The sequence below is a fragment of the Mauremys reevesii genome, linkage group 5 (assembly GCF_016161935.1).
Source record: "Mauremys reevesii isolate NIE-2019 linkage group 5, ASM1616193v1, whole genome shotgun sequence".
Classification (NCBI taxonomy): domain Eukaryota; kingdom Metazoa; phylum Chordata; order Testudines; family Geoemydidae; genus Mauremys; species Mauremys reevesii.
In genome coordinates, this window is record NC_052627.1 from 81705903 (window position 1) to 81728852 (window position 22950).

General features: G+C 42.8%; 1 protein-coding gene across 8 annotated transcripts in view; it reads right to left on the reverse strand.

The window, feature by feature from the left end:
- The window catches only part of FAT1 (FAT atypical cadherin 1), a 179255-nt gene extending 156511 nt beyond the window's left edge, over nucleotides 1-22744 (reverse strand). For 5 of the 8 annotated variants that reach the window (XM_039539917.1, XM_039539916.1, XM_039539920.1 and 2 more), the window contains exons 1-3: nucleotides 19252-19345; nucleotides 18561-18672; nucleotides 2000-5272 (exon numbers count right to left, since the gene is read on the reverse strand). In XM_039539917.1, coding sequence (XP_039395851.1) covers nucleotides 2000-5272; nucleotides 18561-18576 — 3289 coding nt within the window. In that variant the 5' untranslated portion in view covers nucleotides 18577-18672; nucleotides 19252-19345. Of the gene's footprint in view, nucleotides 1-1999; nucleotides 5273-18560; nucleotides 18673-19251; nucleotides 19395-22119 lie in introns of those variants that run through there. The other 3 variants (XM_039539919.1, XM_039539923.1, XM_039539918.1) reach the window with 2 other exon arrangements.
- Between the last annotated feature and the right edge of the window lie 206 nt (nucleotides 22745-22950).

The window sequence follows — 22950 nt, forward strand, 5'->3', positions numbered from 1 at the left end:
AATCTTACGGGCATAACTCACCAGTACTCATGGGACACTACAAGACGTGTATAAATAGGGGTCTAACTAAATTGCAGCAAAATGACCATTTTTCACAGGTTGGTTAGGGCATAATTGGTTAGCAATTTTGTGGATGCGTTCATACAGTTGTATATTCCATGCCACCTTTACTTCTGTGCTGCTGCTGGCGGTACTGTCTTCAGAGCTGGGCGCCCAGCCAGCAGCTGCCGCTCTCCAGCCACCCAGCTCTGTAGGCAGCACAGAAGTAAGGGTGGCAATACTACTACCCCGAACCCTCCAATAGACTTGCAACCCGCAGTTCAGGTTGGGTTGGGACCTCCAGTTTGAGAAACTGTGTGTACTTTTACTAAAGGATAAAAGTACAGAAAAGACCAGATTTCATGGTCCATTACATGTTTTTCCACAGGCATGAATTTGGCAGACCCCTATGCACAAAATATGGAATTATTATTAAGTGAGTTACAACTTGTAACTAGAGTTACCCACAGACAGGAGGTATGTCTACACTGCAATTAAAAACCTGCAGCTGTCCCATGCCAGCTGACTCAGGCTGCGGGGCTATTTCATTGTTGTGTTGGCCTTCCAGGCTCGGGCCTGGGCTCAGGCTCTAGATTCCTGCGAGGTGGGGGTGTCTCAGAACTCGGGCTGCAGCCTAAACCAGGATGTCTACATTGCAGTTAAACAGCCCCCAGCCTGAGCCACAGGAGCATGAGTCAGTTGACACAGGATAGCCACAGGTGACTAATTGCAGTGTAGACATACCCTGTGAGACCAATTAATAAAACATAAGCGAAATCTTCAGATACCAGTGAACTAATATGAGTTATGACAGATTACCAATGGTGTAACAGTGCAGAACTTTGCCCAGGATTTCTGCTTAACTTTGTTATTTGCTTCAGTAATGTAGCACTGAAGGTATATGAAAATGTGTACAATTATTGGACACACAGTATCTGAGTATAGTGGCATAAAAGAAAGACTGTACAAGAAGAAATCACTCTGAATTTCTTTGCTTTTGTGAAATTTAACAATATTTCATTTATTTTATTTTTTAAAGAAAAAATTGTATGGGGAAGGTAGAATGAGTAGCAATTCTCATTTTAACTGTGTAAGAGACAATTATTTAAGAAATAATTCATAGAATTTTAATCTTTTACTGAGGTTATAACAACAGCACCTTTGAATGAATTATACTTGAATAAAATGCCTATAACAGTTCTTAACCTACGAATCACTGACACAACAAAGCAACACCTCTGAATCTGTTATATCAATGCATGTATATATCTTTTATCACCATAAAATACTATATTTAACAAGCTGCAAATCTAGTCACATTTTGTTTGGAAGAAGTTTATTTCTGTTCATTCACCAAAAATATACAGTTACTATTGTTAGGGTGAACAACAGAGAAAGCTACTAAATAAATTTACCAAAAGCAGCAAATATAATCAGCACACATCGAGAAGCTATATTCAAAGGACAGCAATGATCTAACGGGTGGGGGGGAGGGAGCAAGAAAATTCCAGAGTTAAAGTTTCTACTCTTTCCCTAAGGCCAGACTGTGGCATCCTGGTGAGTCCTCACTTATAGAACTATTCACATGAGTAAGTTCTCAACAATGTAAGAGCTTCACAATCTGGACTCCATCTAATATTCCTTTTGGTGCTCATGTGGGAGAGGTTTTGTGACCAATGTATAATATGTGCTGTAAATATTTAATCCAAGTAGGAAAAATGCAACTTTATCAAATGTTTTCACTTTGTTTCACTTCCTAACTGTGCAGCCACTAAAACTGTGAAGAGAAATATATAAATTGATTAGAAATGTTTAATAAAATAGTGTAAAAACACATTTTTATCACTGTTAGTGCTTTAGGTTGGTTTGGGTTTTTTTTATTTGTTTGTTTGTGTTTTTAAAAACAAAACAAAACACTGGAAACAGAATAAATGAATTAAGATGCTAACAAAATTCTTACCTTTTTCTTCATCTATTCTGAAAATGCCAACGCCAGATCCATCTCTGATTGAATACCTAATCTCTCCATCTCTTCCTGAATCCTCATCATAGGCAGTTATTGTCATCACAGATGAACCAATAGGGACATCTTCTTTTACAAAGCCCTTATCCACAAAGCTGGAAAACCGTGGAGGGTGCAAATTTTCATTTACGTCAACTACCTCAACCTCAACGTAACAGGTAGAAGATAATGAAATCGGCTTTCCTTTGTCCTTGGCCCGTACAGTCAGGTTATAAACTTGTCTCCTTTCAAAATCCAGTCTTTGTACAATACGTATTGCTCCACTCAATTTATCTACATCAAAGGTTCCATCTCCACTATCTAAAAGGCTGTATCGTACTTGACTTGATTGGCCCACATCAGGATCATATGCTTCCAGCCATGTGATAATAGTTCCTTCTGGAAGGTCCTCTCGAATTTTCACATGATAATTCAATGGAATAAATTTAGGAGGATTGTCATTGACATCTTCTAAAGATACTTTCAAAAGTACACTGGAAAACAACTGAGGTTCTTCATTTGGCTGGTCCCTGGCCTCTATTTTCAGGAAATGCACATGTTGGATTTCACGATCCAAAGCCCCTATAACTTTCACAACACCGGTCGTACTGTTAATAGTGAACATGTCTGTATCTGTAAGAAGAAAATATTTCACTTCCCCATTGGGCCCCAAATCTTTATCTGTGGCTTCAATCTGAATGATTTCGCTGTTCAGCTCCTTGTTTTCACTCACTTTAACAAAATAGCTGTCCTGTAAAAACTCTGGTCTGTTATCATTGGCATCCAAAATGTTGATATCTAAAAGATGCCAAGCCGACTTTTGTGGTATTCCCAGATCATACACAGTAATATTCAGAGTGTATTTATCTTTTACTTCTCGATCAAGGGGAGATAAAATCTTTAACATTCCTGTTTCCAAATCCACAGTAAAACTACTATCATTGTTACCTCCAGAGATAGCATAAACTAGTTTTCCATTGAAGCCAATGTCAAGATCAGTGGCATTCATGAGTATTATGCTGGAACCCACTGGTAGGCTTTCCTTTACTTCAACACTGCTTGAAAGAGTACTTCTAAACTGAGGTGCATGTAGATTCATAGAGTGAGTATCAAAGAAAGCATCCTCAACCTCGCCATGATTGTGTGGCTTATTTGCCTGCAGTAGTTTCTCTGCCAGCATTTTGGCTACACCAGTCTCTTCACATTGCAAGTTTACTGGTTTACGACTGGCAGCTACCGTTATGTTGATATATAATGGTACTGCAAAGTTCTCACCATCTGTAGCTGTAATTCTCAGACTATGAAAAGATACTTTAGCACCTAAACCATTTATTAGAGATTGCCTCAGGGAAAGCACCCCAGAGTTTGGATTTAAGATAAATAAATCTAATTCATTTCCAGATTCAATCTGGTATCTCACCAACTGGAGCTCATCAGCATCAATAGCAGATACAGTAGTAATTTGTTCTCCAACACCAAGATCCCTAGGGATTGTTCCCTCACAATTTATTTTTTCAAACAGTGGTGTGTTATCATTCAAATTATTTAAAATAATAGTAACAGGAACTTCAACTTCTCGACGATATGGTATGCCCCAATCAGATGCTCGAATCCTTAAATTGTAAACCCTTGGCATCAATTCATAATCCATGTCTTCCGTGGTACTGATAATACCATTGAAATGGTTAATCACAAATGGTAAAGGATTCACATTTGCAATGCTATATGTTACATAACCATTCTCACCCTCATCAAGATCTTTTGCACTCACACTCATGACACTAGTACCAACTGGCACATTCTCATCAAAGGACGCTTTATATGATGTCTGAGTAAATTCAGGGGGATTACTGTTCATGTCTCTTACTTTAATCAACACTTTTGCAGAGGCTTTTCTGTCACTTGTCATGACTTCAAGTTCAAAATGGGATGAATATTGTGCTTTTATTGGTTCTAAAGTGGTAATAAGACCTGTGTGCGGATTTAAGTTGAATCTGACTTTGCCTGGTGCATTTTTAAACATGTATTTTAATTGAGAATAATTAGGTAAAGCTTTTACCATTATCACAGGAGTGTTTGGAGGGGCAAATTCACTTATCTCTGCTCTGTACACATCTTTTTCAAATCTGACCGGTCCAGACTTAAACAGTGGGGATGTCACGTGAATAACTTTTACAGAAGAAAACTGTGAAGGATTTCCTTTATCTTTAGCCTGAAGAGTCAGATTATATCCAAAAGGTTGGCTCTCCCAATCAATGTGACCAACAGCTTTGATTTTATATTCTTTACCTCCTGGAACCGACCTCACCGTTTTGAACTGTTGAAGTGGGTCACCAGCCACAATACTTAACGATGCTATTTCTCCATTTGAACCCTGATCACTGTCCTCAACAGTTACAATTGCATATGTTGGATCCTTGTCCAATTCTGAAGGAGCCAATACAGCAGCTGTAATAACAGGAGCATATTCATTTGCTTGCTCTACGTGAACAGTTAGCCTTGCCATGCTGCTAATACCACTGCTGCCGTACAATTTCATTCCACGATCCACTGCGAGGATTTCCATCTCATAAAGCTTAGTTTCTGCATAGTCGAGTCTTCCAGTTAGAACCACTGCACCACTGGTTGGATGAATAGCAAACATATCTGTTCTTTCTTTAAAACTGTAGTAAAATTCTCCATTGGTTCCAATATCTGCATCTGTTGCACTTACTCTAGCAATGCTGGTCCTTATTGCTGTATTTTCAGGCAAAGAAACACTGTAAGATGTTGGAGAAAACAAGGGTCTTAAGTCATTTGTATCCAGTATCTGCACCCTGACCTGTGTGCGTGCTTCAGTATTAGTATTCTTTTCAACTGCTTTTACAGTCAATATGTAATGGTCTTTCACCTCTCTGTTAAGAATAGCTGTATTTCCTCCCTTGGTCCGTATTCTCAAAAAGCAAAAGTTTCCAAGAATATACTCTTCAGCTTTGAACAAGTTTTCATTGTCACCAGATATAATTTTGTATCTTATATCCCACAGTGGATTTGCAAGGTAAATGCCCATTTTTACTGGCTGCTCAATATAAGTCTTGGCTGCAGAATTTTCATACACCGTGGCATTGTATTGGACTTGTGTATATTGCACTAGTGATGGTCTTTGATTTCCTTCACAGTTTCCAAAATGCTGCACCAGCAGCAACAGCAGCATGGTAAAGGGTCTCCCCATGGTGGCAATTATCAAAACCCCTGAAACAAAATAAAGAATCATTAACTGAGGCTTTGCAAAAATGACTTGTGTCATTATTTTAATTTTGATTAATTATGTGATTTAAAATACAAAAAGGATTTAAAGTCTTACATCTCTAATATGGCTAAAAGTAACATGACTAGATTATAATACACCTCTACCTCAATATAACACTGTCCTCAGGAGCCAAAAAAATCTTACCGCATTATAAGTGAAACCGCGTTATATCCAACTTGCTTTGATCCACCAGAGTGCACAGCCCAGCCCCGCCCAGAGCACTGCTTTACCGCGTTATATCCGAATTTGTGTTATATCGGGTCACGTTATATAAGGGTAGAGGTGTATCTCAAAGTTTCCGTACGTTTCAGACTATTTAAAGGTAGTCAGATAATAATCTCAAAAATGTAACACTTGAATGATGTAAATTCATAAACTAGAAAAATAGGGAATACTGCTATACCATGGAAGGATTCATAAATTAAATGCCAAAGTTAATTACACAGTTTTTTACTCCATCATGAAAGGAACATCTGAAAGCAACTACTAAAAAAGTCTAACAACTTCAGTTTGAATTTTCTTGCAAATATTAAGTTTGTCTATATAAAACTAAATTTAAGACTAAGTAAAAAATTACGCTAAAGCACTTCCTCTCATTTATTGTAATCTGAAAATCAATTGGAAAGTATTCATTGAATACAACTATACCAATAGCTACTCAAAGTTAATATGCTTTGTCATATAGCTTATAAATGAATAAATGAATAAAATTCTTCCACATGTAACAAATATATCTCATTCAAGCCCAAATAAAAAGCAGATAATGATTAGCTGCCACAATTGTTATTAAGTTATACCATACCTAAAACAGTCCCTAAAATGTCACCATTACAGACCATGTGTTATTGACTTGTTTTATAAATAAAAAAAATTAGTGGTGTCTGGATAACCCCAGTGCTTCATAATGAATTACCAAGCCTTTCACTTCAGGTTACTGGGTCACACATGGCACCGGTACAATAGTGACAGAAAGTCATTCTCATGCCTTCTATTTAGGCTGTTCAATGGCTAATGTCAAAAGATATTCTAAGAACTGGACTGAGACTATGTTAAGAGTGTAATCATTCACTCCTCTGGACTTCCTAGTGCAACCACTCTGTTCTAGGTCTGTTTTAATTATTTTACAAGCTTTCTGGAATAGGAACTGTCTGTATATTACATCTTGAGCAGGAGGCAGTGCACATCACAAAAAATATTTTCCCAATTAACACTAAATTGGCATCCTCTCAGTGGAAAGGATGAGGATTCAGCATGTGGAGAGAATGAACTACTTTCTTACCCTTAGTGCAGAGGTGGGCAAACTACGGCCCACGGGCCCTATCTGGCTCACGGGACCCTCCTGCCAGGCCCCTGAGCTCCTGGCCCGGGAGGCTAGCCCCCAAGCCCCTGGCCTGCTGTTCTCCCTCCCCCGCAGCCTCAGCTCACTGCACCGCCAGTGCAATGCTCTCGGAGGTGGGGCTATGAGCTCCTGAGGCAGCGCAGCTGCAAAGCCCGGCCTGACCCAGAGCTCTGTGCTGCACGGTGGTGTGGCTAGTTCCCGCTGGGCAGCGCGGCTGCCTATGCTGCTGCTCTGGGCGGCGCGGCTGTAGCGCTGTCAGCCACTGGTGCTCCAGGCAGCAAGCGCGGTAAGGGGGCGGGGAGTTCAGGGTGGTGGTCTGGAGGTGGGGTTGTGGATAGGGATTGGGGCAATCAGATGACATGGAGAAGGAATGGTTGGATGGGGTATGGGTCTCAGGAACGAGGAGGGGTTGGATGGGGCGGCGGGGGGCAGTCAGGGACGGGGGGTCTGGAGGTAGTTAGGGGACAGGGAATGAGGGTGGGTGGGTGGGGCAGGGGTCCCGGGGGGGGGGGCCCCCATCAGGGAACAGCAGGTGTTGGATGGGGCAGGCGTCCTGGGAGGGTGTGTGTCAGGGGCTGAGAAGAAATAGGGAGTCGGGTGGGGGCCATACCAAGCCTGGCTGTTTGGGGAGGCACAGCCTCCCCTAACCAGCCCTCCATACAATTTCGGAAGCCCTCAGGACAAAAAGTCTGCCCACCCCTGCCTTAGAACTATCCCCGTCAGAACAAAGTTGAAGCAAATAAATGTTATGAAGGGAGAAAGCAGGGCTGGCCCAAAAAATTTGAGGAGGCCATTAAAATTACCTTTCTTAAAGGACCTCTCCAAACTTTTTTTTGACATGCCCCATATTTAACTGACATAGGCAGAATCTTCAAATCACCATTAGCTTTCTTTTCTTCAGCAGCAGGAGAGCCCAATTGCTTGTACACATGTCAATGCATAGTTGCCAACATTTCAATACAGGACAAACTGTGATGAGAGGAAAGCACTTGTGAGGTCCTCAAACTACCACAGTATCACCTTTCATTAGGAGTGTTTGCCCTCAGACCACTGTGATGGTCATCCTGAAGGTCTTTCTGGACTCAGTAATGGTATTAGATACCCAAATATCAATAGATGTAAGGAATCGATTCTACCACCAGCAGCAGGACCAGAGAACAGATTCCCCATCCTAACAGATTCAAAGTTGACCACAGTGATCTGCATATTCATGGCCTCCATGCTTCATCACTGTAAAGCACTGTACCTAGGAATTAAATCACCAACCTTAAAAAAAAAAAAAATTTTTTTTTTAAAGTTGCAGCCCTGCTTGCTCATCAAAAAAGAATGATAAGCCCACATCACTCCAGTTGTCTGCTCTCTACTCTGTCTCCCTACTGAATACAGAATCAAGTTCAAGGCTTTTGTCATTATCTTCAAAGCTCTCTAAGGGAATGGTCCAGATTAGCAGAGATTCTTCCTCATGTAGCATGCATATGACCTTCGAAAACAGCTAGTTTACACTGGAAGAACGGAACCATCAACCACAGGAGCAAATCTCTAGGGCTCAGGAGGCAGAACTTGCTCTGCAGCTGGCCCATGAATATGAAACTTACTCCCAAAAGATGTCAGAATCACCACAAAACTCAAAGCTGTCAAATCAAAATATTAAAACCCTCTTCTTTGACATTCCTATCGTACAGTAATAATTGCTAGCAAAATATAGTTCTTCTGACAGGAGACGAGATGGACAGAGAACCTTCTGTGGTTAATTTAGATTTTACAAAAGATATTCAGATGCTACAATGCTGAATATGGCAAAAGAACCACAACAGTTAGGGTATGGCTACACTTACAAATCTGCAGTGCTGGTAGTTGCAGCGCTGGTCGTCCAGCTGTGCAGGGCCAGCGCTGGTGTGTGGCCCAGCGTTCAAGTGGCAGCAACATGCTTTTCAAAAGAGGGGGGTGTGGGGCAGTGTGACAGGGACCGGGGAGAAGAGAGAGTGGATTTTGGAACTGACACTGTGCAAAATCAGAAAATTTTCCCACCCCCTTACTGTTAACTGCAAACAGCCTGCATCCAACATACTCTCTTTCCCCCCCTGCCCCCTCCCCCCGTTTCTCTCAAGCAAAGCAAACACTCAACCCCTGTGAATGACTCCTTTTCTCGCTGCAGGTCAAGCAAAATGCAAACACTCAACCCCTGTGAATCACGCAGGGAGGAGGATCTCATTTGATTGTTCACAGATTGATCACAGCAAACAGGAGCTGATAAGCAGCTCCGGTAGAGCAGCTCCGGTAGCAACGGAGCTCTCCAGAGGTTCACAACAAAACGAAGAGAGGCTGCATAACAAAACAAAGGGAGTAATTTAGTTAAAAGCATTCTGGGATACACCCTTATACCCTGGAGGCCAATAACAGCGCTGGTGTGTGGCCCCACTTGATGACCAGCGCTGCAGCACCAGCGCTGCAATCCTTATTCCCCATGCTGAGTGAGGTGTACGGCCAGCGCTGCAGCCAGGGAGTTGCAGTGCTGGAAGTGCCCTGCAGGTGTGGCCACTTACTAATGGCAGCGCTGGAAAGCCTCCACCAGCGCTGCAACTCGCAAGTGTAGCCATACCCTTAGTTTGGAGAGGTTTGCAGTAGACCACACTCCAGATAACCTGAGGCTCTGGGAGTTCCATTTTCTTCCCCGCAAAATATAAGCTATTACATAGGACATCTGCCAAGAAAACACCAAAAACATATGGAAACATATAAATTAAACAAAATTCACTAACCCAAACATTTTAAATATTTTCTTTTTTTTAATCCCTTCTTCATTTTCTTTATCCCATTCTTCTCTCCTATGTTTGATTATTTGCTCTCATCTGGTATTCTCTTAATTCGTTACCTACCATACTTGATCTTTCCTATTTTCACCCATTATCCAGTGTCACACAGCCTCTTCACTGTGCCCTTCCATTGTTCTTCTTCCTGTGATCTTCCCCTCCTCCTGAATTCTACGATCTCTCTCTTCTACCTCTCCCTCCATCCCTTGCTTCTAGCGTGGCTTCAGCCCCCTTCTGTTGTCTCTTTCCAAAGTCCTTCCCATTGTGCCTTCTTTTTCCATCTCTCCTCACAAGGATTCCCCCTCCTCTAGTTCCCACTCCCTCAAGCAGGCTTCTGAAACAGGACAAGTGGGCCAAAGCCCCATTACCTTTTCCCCCTACATACTGATAAGCACCTGACCTAGCTCAAGAACTAAGTTGGTCCATCTCATGGCTAGATGTCACAATGACAATTCAGAGAGAGAGCTCATTCAGGCAGCCAGATAATGGCTCACCCACAACCACAAATCAATTAGTCAAAGTCCCTGAAAACTGTGGGACTTAAGGCTTGGATCATGAAGCCTGTGGCCATATGAAGCCTGAGGGAAGGGTTGATAACCTGACCAGTAATTGTTTGTGGGGGGGGGAAGGAAATCACTGGGAGAATCTTTCAAACCAAGTAATTAGTTTACACAAGCAAGGCTATTTCCATAAGTAAAAAAGACTACAACCCTTTAAAAATTAAATCTGAGGTTAGAGTTGGTACTTAAATTATCTTAAAATTGGGATGGGAGGTATGATTTTGTGGGCCTCAAATGACAGCTTTGTCAGGAAGCTTGCACACTTTACCTGAGCTATTACCTGTTGTGTGAATAAATAGAGACTTGGATCCCCAGGACTTTATAAGCAATAAATTCATTTAAACAAGATAAATAAATGAACAGTTTCACCCTAAAATTTCTCCAATAAATATATGGTTATGTCAATAGTTCTAAAACTCAGGGCAATTTAAGAGGCCATTAAATTGTGCTAAAGGGCATGTTATAAAATGACTCAGCCATTTTTTTAAAACGCAATCAACAAGAGGCTAAACAGAAACATATCTCACAAAAGTGCTTTGACTATACAAGGATCTCAACTGTATCTCTGCTTTCGCAAGCGGAGGGAACTTTGCTAGAGCACCAAAATATAGGAAGGTTTGTCGCCTCCACAGTGGTGGACCACTAGCTGAAGCTGTTCACGTTGCACTTTTCATGGGTATAGACAGGAGTGGAAGAGTTGTCCAGATTAATTATACATGTGCCTTATCCATCTCTCTAAGGTATTTATGGAGCATTGTTCAACATTGATCAACTTAGTATCTAAGCAGGGAAGCAGAACTGAGGCTTGATGATTATGGGATCCATCCCATTAGAGGGGGCAACAACTTTAGCAGAAGCCAGGGTCAAGCACATAGCAGCAGAGGGGCACCCCATGCAAGCATGGCACTAATAATCCCCTGCCTGTATATCAGTGAACCCTCCGTAACCTCCCTAAACTTTCCCCATACACAGGCTAATTTGATGGAAACTCCACAAACTCACCCTTACGAAATTTCTTGTGCCCTCCTGTGGCTATTTTCACATTAAGGCATGATTTGGCCAATTTGTTAAAATTAAAGGGTGAGGAAGGAGTCTGCATCTGAATTTGTCTTTGCATTTAAGATTATATTTTAAATTCCTCCAATTCTGGGGTTGTTTTGTTTTTTTTTTAATTCAAAAGCAAATTTTCAGAGGCCACTCTTTGATAGAGTTTTCATTATATGACACTATGCAAATTTCCCCTTTCCTCCCTCAATAATATTATGGAATTCTTCTTTTTAGAAAGGTAATCAGACACACCAAACCTGCAACAACAACAACAACAAAAATCAGAAATTGGGCTTGGTTTCGGCTTAATTGGCTTGTGAGTTGCTTGTTGGCTAGTAGCTTGTTGCTTCTTTTATTTTTTTTTTTGATGGGCCCCAGGAAGAAGGGGTAAGGGGAGGGGTAAGCTGGGCCAATGGGGGGGGAGAGTTAGGGGTGCACAGCGGGCCCACCACAGTTCCAGACTGCATGCCGGGGGGAACTAGTCACAGAGTGTTGGGGTTCTTAGGGATTGGCTTGTTTTTGCCTTGTTTTGAAATGAAATTAGCTTCAATTTTGGCTTATCGTGAAAGTTGGGGTGCTTATTTACCTCGCAAAAGTTGGCAAGTGTGTGTTTCCATTACTAATAACACTGCTGACTTTTGACACTCCTGCCAACCTTAAAACTTACCAAATATGGTACCCAAATTTGAAAGATCATATTTCTTTCATAAAGAACAGTGCATTCATCTGTAAACAGACTCCACTTTTATCTGGTCCTCACATCTCACTTTGACTGAAAAAGTGAATCTTGAATTTATGAAAATACATTAAACTTTTCAGAAGTCTGAGCTGAATAGATGTAAATACCATTAGCAGTCTAACTACTCCATCATTATTATGTGGCATCTAACAATACTGTATTATACTTTTAAGCACTTATTGCTTATTTTCTGTAGGAACTTCAAATACAGAATCTGTCATTTCTAAACAGTACATAAATATTTAAATCACGATTGCCTTGCTGTCAGTTTAGAAATCTAGCCCTGAACAGCAGCTTAGACAAACTGCTGATTTAAAACCTGGAACAAGAGATGTCTATCAATTAAAAAAGAATAATAACCCGCTTAGATAAAATTACTAATTAACATTTCTGTACCTCAAAACATGAAGTTTTAAATGTGGGATTTTCAGTTTGTGACATAATTTAGACAGATATTGGAAATTTTAAATAATAGATCTCGGATTATGTGAAGAGCACTATGTAATATGTCATGGTTAAGACCCAAAAGATATGAAATAATGTTAATTCTATAGACAAAAGAAGGGGGGGAATCTAACAATGTAAAGATGTCAGGTGATGTAGTATACAATGCTTTATAAAAACACTTGACTGTATTTTATCACCTACAGCTCATTCTTAGCGAATCAAAATGACTACATTCCAGAAACATTTTAAACTCTTAAAATTCTGTTATCTCTGAAATATCACAAGTCTATGATTTTCTATCCATTTTCAAAATATAGCAAAACTATTTGCTTAACTAAAATTCATTGCCACATGTTCATAAAAGTACACAGTATACTCCTCTGGAATGCCATAACCAGACAGTCTTTGATTTCCTATTTGGAACAAATGACTGATTAATATTCACATTTTTTCTTCAACATTTCCGTTTTAAATATATGATGTAATTGTTTTCATATAGTGGGAGCTTTCTTACATAAAAGGAGACTTCACTGATAAAGATACTGTATAATTTTGAATAAGAAAAAATACTAAGACACTTTAGAATTAGTAAATATTCATGCAGCAATAAAAAGAATGATTTTCTAAATTTAGGCCAAAAGTTAGGGCTAATATGGTTCCACCACTACCATAGCTGTAAATCACGGAATTAAACTGGGCACTGATCTTTCACAAACACATGCAACTTCTTACTATTTATATACTAGTGCCTAGAGACTATAACCAAGCTAGGGGCCCTCTTGTAATAGGCACTACATACGTACACACACTTTAGCAAGAGGCAGTTCCAACACAAAGGAGCTTGGGACTATGGCAGACAAAGGAAGTTTAACTGTCCCCATTTTATATACGGGAACCAGAAATGTCCTGTGCCTGCTGATAGAGTGGGGGTGGGGAGGGAAGGAGGGGAGGGCAGAGTAAGGGAGGCCAGCTTCAGCAGGGTTACGGAGTATGCTCAGTACAAACCAAGCAGCAAATCTGGAGGGCACATGACCTTGCATGGTCGTCCGCCCCTCCCCTCCTCCCCGCACCTCTGTGAGGAACTGAGACAGAGAGATATGCCCAAAGTCACACAGAAAGACTGTGGGGGAAAAAAAACAGAATTAAAACACAGATTTCCTGAGCCCTAGTGCAATGCCTTAAACCACAATACTATCCATTATCTACTCACAAGACTATCCAGTTGAGTTCAGTGGGATATGCATAAGTGACTACAGGATTAGGTCCTTTCTTATTAGCACAGTTTGTTCTATAGCTACTGGGAAACTTCAGTGGGAATTTTGCATACTCAAGAAATGCCTCTAGTACCATCAGGAGCCACAGGTTAGCCACCATCAGCACCATCAGGGGTGGCTAACCTGTGGCTCCGGAGCCACATGTGGCTCTTCGGAAGTTAATGTGTGTCTCCTTGTATGGGCATCGACTCCAGGGCTGGAGCTACGGGAGCCAACTTTCCAATGTGCCGGGGGTGCTCACTGCTCAACCCCTGGCTCTGCCAGAGGCCCTGCCCCCACTCCACCCCTTCCCACCTTTCTCCTGAGCCTGCCATGCCCCCACTCCTCTCCCCTCCCCCCCCAGAGCCTCCTGCATGCCAGGAAACAGCTGATCAGGAGGTGCAGGGAGGAAGGGGAGAAGGCACTGATCTGTGGGGCTGCCGGTGGGTGGGAGGCACTCGGAGTGGAGGGAGAGCTGAGTGGGAGCTGCTGATGTATTACTGTGGCTCTTTGGCAATGTACATTGGTAAATTCTGGCTCCTTCTCAGGCTCAGATTGGCCACCCCTGCTCTAGTACATTCTTCTGCCAATGAAAACTGGGCTCTACAGTAGTTTCATCTGTTTTGTTCTACTGAGATTTTTCCATGATTTTTTAATGAGTGGAAACTAATATTATGTGTGCATGTATAGACAGATAGATGTAAATATACATGCTTACACACACACTTACATCAACAACTTCTTTAATTTATATACTACCTTAACAAGCCAAAACATCTTTATGCACCAACATCACTAATTAACATCAAAACAGCTCTGGGGAGTAGTATTTGTAAACTTCTGGGATATGAATCTGCAAACACTTTTTTCATTCAGAAAGTTGCTACTTGAGTAAGAGCTTGCATGACCAGGCCTTTGCTGCAGAGCCTGAAGAGGGAGACAAAGACGATGAGTTTGTAGGCCCTACCAATATAATGACTATTATATTTTCATTTCTCAGCAATTAACCATTAACTGTTTAAAAACACAGTTGCTTATAGTCCTGAAACTTCCATATTAGATTGTGACTGTTTAAAGTTGAGTCAAATTTTAGGTCAAAATCCTGAGGCCTGGTCTACACTAGTCTGTTATTTCGGAATTAGCCTAGTTAATTTAAAAAAAAAAATGCCATCCACATGACCAAACCGGCTTTTTCGATTTAAAGGGCTCTTTAAATCAATTGCTGTACTCCACTTCAGCACGTGGAGTAGAGCTTAAATCGAGATAGCAATCCCAAATTAAAGGTATTGTGGATGCAATTCAACGTCACTGGCCTCTGGGACCTATCCCAGAATGCTCCCTTGTGACCACTCTGGACAACACTCTCAACTCTAATGCACTAGGCAGGTAGGCAGGAAAAGCCCTGGAAACTTTTGAATTTCATTTCCTGTTTGATCACCATCAGCACAGGCAACCATGCAGAGTCCACCATCACAAGAGATCACGCAGTCCTGGATTCACAGACGAGCTCCAGCATGGTCCGAATGGGAGGTACTGGATCTCATCGCATGTTGGGGAGATGAGTCTGTTATGGCAGAACTACGTTCCAAAAAAAGGAATGCACATACATACACTAAAGTCTCCAGGACCATGACGGAAAGAGGCTACTCCAGGGACACAGAGCAGTGTCGTACAAAAATCAAGGAGCTCAGCCAAGCATACCAAAAAGCCAGGGAGGCAAACGGGTGCTCTGGGTCACAGCCCCATACATTCCACTTTTACCGTGAGCTCCATGCAATTATGGGGGGTGATGCCACCACTACCCCACCACTGTCCATGGACACCTGCAAGGGGGGAGTTGCACGGAGCGAGGAGGAAAACTCATTAGAAGACGAAGAGGAGGAGGAGGACAGTGCACAGGCAGCAAGTGGGGAATCCATTTCCCCCCCTATCCAGGAACTATGCTTAATGCTGGAGCCAATAGCTTCCCCCCACTCCCAATGTGAGCTCCCGGACCATGACCCTGGAGAAGGTACTGCTGGTGAGTGAGCCTGATTGGAGCCACATGGTGGGGGACGGGGAGGGAACCCAGCCACTCTGGGCTATTCACGTATAGTTTAAAGGGCTCATCCTTGCTCAGAGCCTCATCGGAGCCACGCGGTGGGTGCAGAGGGCAGGGGGAAGGGTTTGGGTGTTATGTAAAGTGATCATCCCAGAGAGCCTGCAGGCCCTTCTTTATGGCAAACCCACCAGGCATTGCTTGCTCTGGGAAAGGGGTCCCAGCAGTTTGAAAACAAAGAAATGAATGTAGAAGCAGAACCCTGCATGCCCCTAGGCTGCCTGCAAGCTAAATTCTGTTGCCTGGCTGTGTGTGATGGCTTACTCATACCAAAGTGTCCTCTTTGTGCTCTGAAATGTATATTTTAAAATACTACCCTCCCTATTTCTCCTCCCGCAGGCGAAAATGTTTCAACGCAGCCCCTATCTACTCCGTCCCAGAGGCTGGTCCAGATCAGAAGGCGGAAAAAACGAACACAGGCAGACATGTTCGCCGAGCTCATGCAGTCCTCCCACACTGATAGGGCCCTGCTGAATGTGTGGAGGCAAACAGTTGCTGAGTCCCGTAAAGCATTACAGGAACACGAACAGAGGAGGGAGGCGCGCGATGAGAGCAAGCAGGACGCTACAGTCAAGCTCACAAGGGAGCAAACTGATATGCTCCGCTGTATGGTGGATTTAATGCAAGAAAGGCAGCAAGACCACAGACTGCCGCTGCAGTGGAAACGTGAGCAGAGTTTGCGGCGGAAGCTGGGTGGCTCTGTTCACAATGGCCAAAAAACAGCAGGGAATTGTTGCCTTCTGTAGCTTCCATGGGAGGCCAGGACAGACAACATGGAAAAAGAAGCGGAAACTGTGTGGCTCTGTTCATGGTAGCCGAAAAAGGCGGAAAATGGTTAGATGAAAGAGTAGACAGAAAGACGAGAGGGCATGCAAGGTGAATTCATAGTACCAAGAGAGACAGATGGCGCACCGTGCTGCACCATCTGCTGGTAGTATGGCATCTGCCGTAGCTTTCACGGAGGGAGGAGCGAGTGACGGCACACACCCAGAAACACCTGTGAGAATATTTTTGCCCCATCATGCACAATTCCAACGGGCAGCAGAGACTGCAGGAACTGTGGGATAGCTACCACAGTGCACCGCTCCAACATTCAATGCTAGCCTTGGTACTGTGGACGCACTCCGCCAAATTCAAGTGCTTTAGTGGGGACACACAACACTGAATGTATAAAATTGCTTCCGAAAATAAGTTTGAATTAATTTTGTACTGTAGACGTACCCTGAGACTAGTTTGCCGGGATGAGCGGGGGGAAGGGTTTGTATTCAAAAAATTAACACATGATGAAAGCTTACAGTTGAATTCTTTTACTAAAGCCAGAAAGTTATTTGGAAAATGCACATTGTTGGGAAGATTAACATAATAGTTTAAACTTGTGAGTAAACACAAGCCCTATATGCTATAAACATTTTGGTTTATTAAATCCCTGAAACTGATCTATTTCCTAACTACTCTATGTAGTACACAAATACTCTGAAACCCACAACAGGCAAAAAGAAAATTTAGAATGAAAATGTATAAGTTTTGCATGAGTACTGATACTTGCTTAAGTCAAGGTTGAAGGACTGAACCCTCACTCCAGGAAAAGGAGACTTTAATCTTTATTGTGTCTCAAACTGCTTACTATGCCAAAACAGCTCTGTAACTTTCTTATATTCATATGTAACAGTGGATTTAATGATACTCTATCATTAAAAGACTCTTAATCAGCAACTATTGTTGATGAGTTTCACAAGGGAAACTGCAATGAGATACGGTATCTCTTGTGCAATATACATAATGCTTTTTTATTATAATATACAGAAAACTATCAAATACAGTGAAACGGTTAAGTCTGAATGTAGCAAGTGATTATCTTGAAAATTTTTGTGACCAAACCACTTCATCAAAAGGGGTAACATTTTAATTGCAACTTTGTTTTTTTAAGTTTTTTTCTTTTAAGTATTGCACTCCTTTCTTCCACAGAAGTGAATGGGAGTTTTGCCACTGACCTTCAATGGAAGTGGAACTGGGCCCTATAAAGCTTTTTTTCAAGTGAGGTTATTAGACCCTTGGGACAACTGACACCCATTATTGCTTCTCTTTTACAAATAAAATCTAAAAAAGCTGAGAAGTGAAGAGACATTACAGTAGTAACAGACGAAGTTTCAATCAACTAATATTTAAATCTGCACATATAAATATGCTATACATAAAGCTCTTAAAGAACACAGTAACTACAAAAAAAGAATGTAGGTATCCATCCCATACAGCTATTAATATAGTACTTTAAAACTGTGTAAAAAACTTATCATAAGTTTAATATTCAAAGATATTTTAGGGGAAATTCTTAAGTGGCATTATTAATATTTCTGATTAGCGTGTCAAATTTGTAACTGTAATAAATACATGGTAAGTGATTTAATACATGGTTCTTTGTTTTTATAAACATACATTTTTTGTAGTGAAACTTCACAATTTATTATGGTTGCTACACAAAATGTAAACTCCTAAAGAAGAATTTCAGCTAAAGCATTTTAGAAATAGAAACATGGGGGAGGGGACAGAGGGAGGAATCAGGAACCTTGAGTTCTTCTGTGCACGCTTTGCTCTTTAAGTTTCAAAGGAATCCAAGGGACAAACAATGGTAGATACATTGCAAAAGCACAAACAAAGAGGAAAATCATTCAGAGATATTTTATTCATTGAGAATCTTCGTGGGCTTACCATGGATATTAAGTTTACAATGGGCCATTAAATGCATAATGCATACAGACAGACACCTTCCCTTCAGGGTACAAAATTATCACCTCCTCTCTTCCAAGGCGTAATTTAATAGAATCCTGAAGAGTAAATTACAGCCAAGTCTCTGAATACTCTGCTCATTTAAACTCGTAATAACAAGACCCTTTTACAAGCATTAAAACGAGAGAAACGGTAGCTTAATAATGAACTGACCAGAAACAGCAACCATGCCACACAAAAATAAGTCTCTAAAGCGTAGCTGGAAGGGGTGAGAATGGGAGAAGATCCTTCACATTTTTCAGCTCCGTTTCAGCGATAACGTGGCCTGATGGAACCATGCAGGAAAAGAGACTCGAGCGCAGGTTTAACTTATCAAGGTCTTCTCCCTCCCCCCACGCTCCCTACCCCTGCATCGTGGCTTTGATTTGATTGTGTAGCAAATGAATCCAGGCCAATGACGCCGCGCCAGCCTCTTGTTTCCAAGCTCACTTCTGGGGACTTTCTATTCCCCTCACGTCACCTATCACCCGCCCCCTAGCCCCCACCATGCTCGTCGATCCCGGGGGAGGCAAGAAAGTGAGCGGCTGCTGCAATCAACCTTGCGGGAAGGAGATAGGGGTGGGGGGTCCTACAGGCACCTTCCCATTCACCGTCCACCCCCTCTTGCCCCCAAACTCCCTGCCCAACTTCGCAGGACAAAGTCCCCTCCCGGGGCCAGGGGGCTGCAGCCTGTGCGAGCGGGGCAGTGGGAGCAGAGCCCGCAGACAGCAGCCCAGGCTCTGCACCCTGCCGGCTGCGTTCTTTTCTCTCGGGCCCCCCAGCCCCAAACTTCTGCCCCACGCCTCAAACTCGCCAGAAAGTTTCCCCAAAGAGGCCGCCAGAGCCAAGCACGCCCGCCCCTCACCTCTCATTGCCGGCCGGGAGGAGATTGGTGGAGGGGCTTCGTGGGCGCCCAGCGCCGCATGGTGACCGGTCTGACTCCTCTTTCTCCCCTGGCCGCCTTCTCTCTCCCCCTCCCTCTCCCGGCCGCTGTACTCTGCATTTCTATATTCCTCCGCAGGCCAGGCCTGCCACCACAATCCCCCTCCGGAACTAATTTCCTTGGCATGAAAACCTAAACCACACTTCCAAGAGACTCCAGGGCTCCCAACCATCTGGCTCCTAAATTATTATACCCTTCACATCAAAAGATCCACTATCTCTCCTCGATGGCAGGACTCATTTCACTGTTTTTTGTTTAAAAAAAGCTTTCTGTAGCAGAGGCAGTGAAAACCTAACCTTCCCGTGCTAATTTTTGTTCTTAGTGGAACACATGCTTCTGTTGGTACTTGCAAGTTAAAAAATGAGCAGAGCGGAGTATGATGTCAGTAATCTAGAAACTGAAAACGGGGGGTCTTTTCTTTTGTTATTAAAACTTCGAAGTTTGCTGTTTCGAACCATCCGAGATTATTGCAATCGGCATTTAAATTTATCTCGTCTCATTTACAGGACCATAATTGCTTTATAGTTCCCTCCTTATTCCACGAACTCTTAAAAGGAATCCGGCTAGACCCGAATCAACCTCCTCCAGTCATAACACACCACACAGTACAAATTTTCAGTGCAACGAATGGGAGTGTTTCCCCGGCACTTGTATGCACAGCTGGGTAAGAAAACCTACACTCTGCAAACTCCAGCTCTGGAAAGCGGCATGCATACTACGCCCTGTAGCCCAAACACCACTAACCTCCTCATTATCCGGCCAGAAATTGAAGATGGAAAGGACAAAAATACCAACTTAGAAGACAAGGACAGCTTTGCATTCCATTGTGTACAGTTATTTTACTTGACGGCTTATTTAAAACTTGAAAAAAGCAGAACTCTTCAGACAGTAGTCTGGACATTTGTAAAAATCTAAAAGGAAGTCCAAAGATACACCAAAAACAAAATAAAACCTTATGCCTAAAGATTATCAAGTCCAAAATGTAAGCGACGCAGGACCAAATCCTGTACGCCTTACTCACAGAGTAGCCACAGTGATTACACTGAAAAGAGCAAGATTTGGCTCAGTGTAAGAATCTCTCTTGCCCCTCCTTTATTCACTCAACCTTGGGGACAAGTGTTTAGGGTCTTTAAAAGCATAAGTGGAGACCTAAATCATGGGATCCAAGGAGACTGTTCTCAGTATGGAGCTCTCCAGAAAGGATTTTTTGGGAGGAAAAATTAAGGTCAGGTATTTCATGGCTCCCAGCTGAATTAAATTGTCATCATTCAGTAGCTGTGTACATGAAAGTCTCTAACAAGTTATAGAGAGGAGGAAAAATAAACAACTAAGGGGACATTGAGACAGAACACTGTTGTTCCATGTAAAGAAAGGACTTTTACACTGACCTGAAATTATAACCCTGGGCTCCCTGGTACTTTTATTTGTAGTAACAGTGTACAATTTGCGGTTTAGTAAACAATAGCTTGAAAGCTAATATGCATACACACACAAACGTATCCCTGTTCTCTGAGACAGAAAGTCTTAACAACAGCAATGGGTGGGATTGGCCCAATTATTTATATAAATGACCATATGTAAGATGTGGTTACCTGAGTGGATCCTGAGGTCTTATCTTTTACAATGTTTGCGAAATTCTACTGCAAGTTAGCTATAAAAGGTGCATGGGTTTTGAAAAGGTCCAACACCTTTGATTTAGTTCCTAGACAGTCCTTGAAATAGTAAATGCTACCAATAAAGAAATAGCCATTTGGGATAAAGCTAAAATGATATCGTCCTGGTGTGTAAATGTAAATAACATTAAAGATTAATACTCCCAAATATTCCTTGGAGTGATCTCCATTCATTAATAAATGATAAACGCTTAATAACGATCAAACATTTGTTTGGGGAATTCTGACTCGGAAGATTCACTGAGAAACCTAATTGCCTGGAAGAAGCCGGAGTTCATCGCCACAGGAAGCAAGCAAAGAGCGAGAAAAGATTAGAGGAGCACATTTATTACGCATTCGCCGTACACCGTTTTTTCCTACCAAAAATCAATCAATCAATCGATGCGTCAGCACTGGGAGCCCCAACGATTCCTGCCTGACCCATGACTAAATCTTCACATATTCAGGACCGGATCACAAGTAATCGACTCACAAATATCTCAAGGTTGCCTTTTTAGTGGCTTGATTGAAATGTGAGGGGCAGGAGTCGTCCTGACGCAAAGACCCCGCAACCTCATTTATGGTTCTAGACAGAACTGCAGCCCCCCTAGAGCAAGGACCAGCGGGCTAAGAGGGCAGTGGGGGCTCCTCCCGGTCCCTAGTGTCTCCGGACAATGCTGAACTTGGCAGTCTTGGAGTGGGGAAAGGAGCCGCTGTACCCAGTGCGCAGGCTAGAGGGCGCTGCACCACAATACATCGTCCCGGACTCCTCGTTCTCTTTCCCAGAGGCACCATTTCTAAAACAAGTTACACTTTAAAATAATGCAAAACCCAGTAGAACATCTCTGCAACAAGCCTTCTGAATTTGGTTCTGTATTTTACAGGTTTTGACTGAGCTATCTAGATATCTTTGTCTATATCAAGGGAGGGAAATATATGTGTGTGCATTGAGGGATCAAAACATAGGTATACATAGGAGTGTGTGTATATATACCCCCCACACACTAGCCATACAAACACAATAGTCGCTACTTCATTAAAGCCTAAATATTTCCATTTATGCTACTGGACAACATCAATACACACATTTAAATATTTTTTTAAAAAATCCAGGGAAAACAAACATCAAAGAACTCACCAGACCAGCTGGACTTAATACTTCTCTCCTAAAGTCCACTCTAGTTTAGTTGATCCCCGCACACTTTAATTCAAAAAATGGTCAAGCGTCTAAAGTATGAACTTTGCCACCCTTCGGTTCTTCAGCACATGCCCAACGCGTAGCAAATCCAGCGCCCGTGCCCATATCCCGATGGCCGCATTTCGGCGTGTACCCGGTTTAAACTTGAAAGGGGGTGGTGGGGAGAAAGGAAAGGGACGGAACGATTCAAGTTTTTCAAGACATGTCCAGGCAAAGAGCGGGTAGAGTTGAGCAGCAGGCGCAGCAGCAGCAGAGAGCGAGCTGCAGTGGATCACTGACTCACTCCCTTTCCTCTCCCTCGCTCGCTTTTGGACATCGCTCGCTGGAGCGCCGTCCCCTCCCTCTTCCAAGCGTTGGATTGAAGGGATTCTCCAGCGGCGGCAGCCTGTCCTCCTAGCCTGGCCCCAGCGGCTCCCTGGGGGCGGGTCTCTGCCTCTGGCACTGGCACCTGAGCCGGAGCCTCCCTCCCACTATAGCTCGCAGCGTTTCCTGAGCCTGTGTGTGACAGCAGGTGATGCGCCGCTGCCTTTCCTGGAGCTTAGTGGCGACGCGTCCCGGGTCTGAGCTCCTGGCCTGGAAGTCGGGCTCCGCTGTCACCGTTCCAGCCCCTCTTGGCAGCAGAAGTTTGGGCTGTTGCCGTTCCCTTCCTCCACTGCTGTATCGCCCCCTCCCTCGGCCTCTGCACTACAGCAGCGCAGCACAGCCTGTAGCAAATGCTGGGTAACTTTCCCCTTATAAACCTTTGAGCTACGACTCCGCTCTCCTCAAACG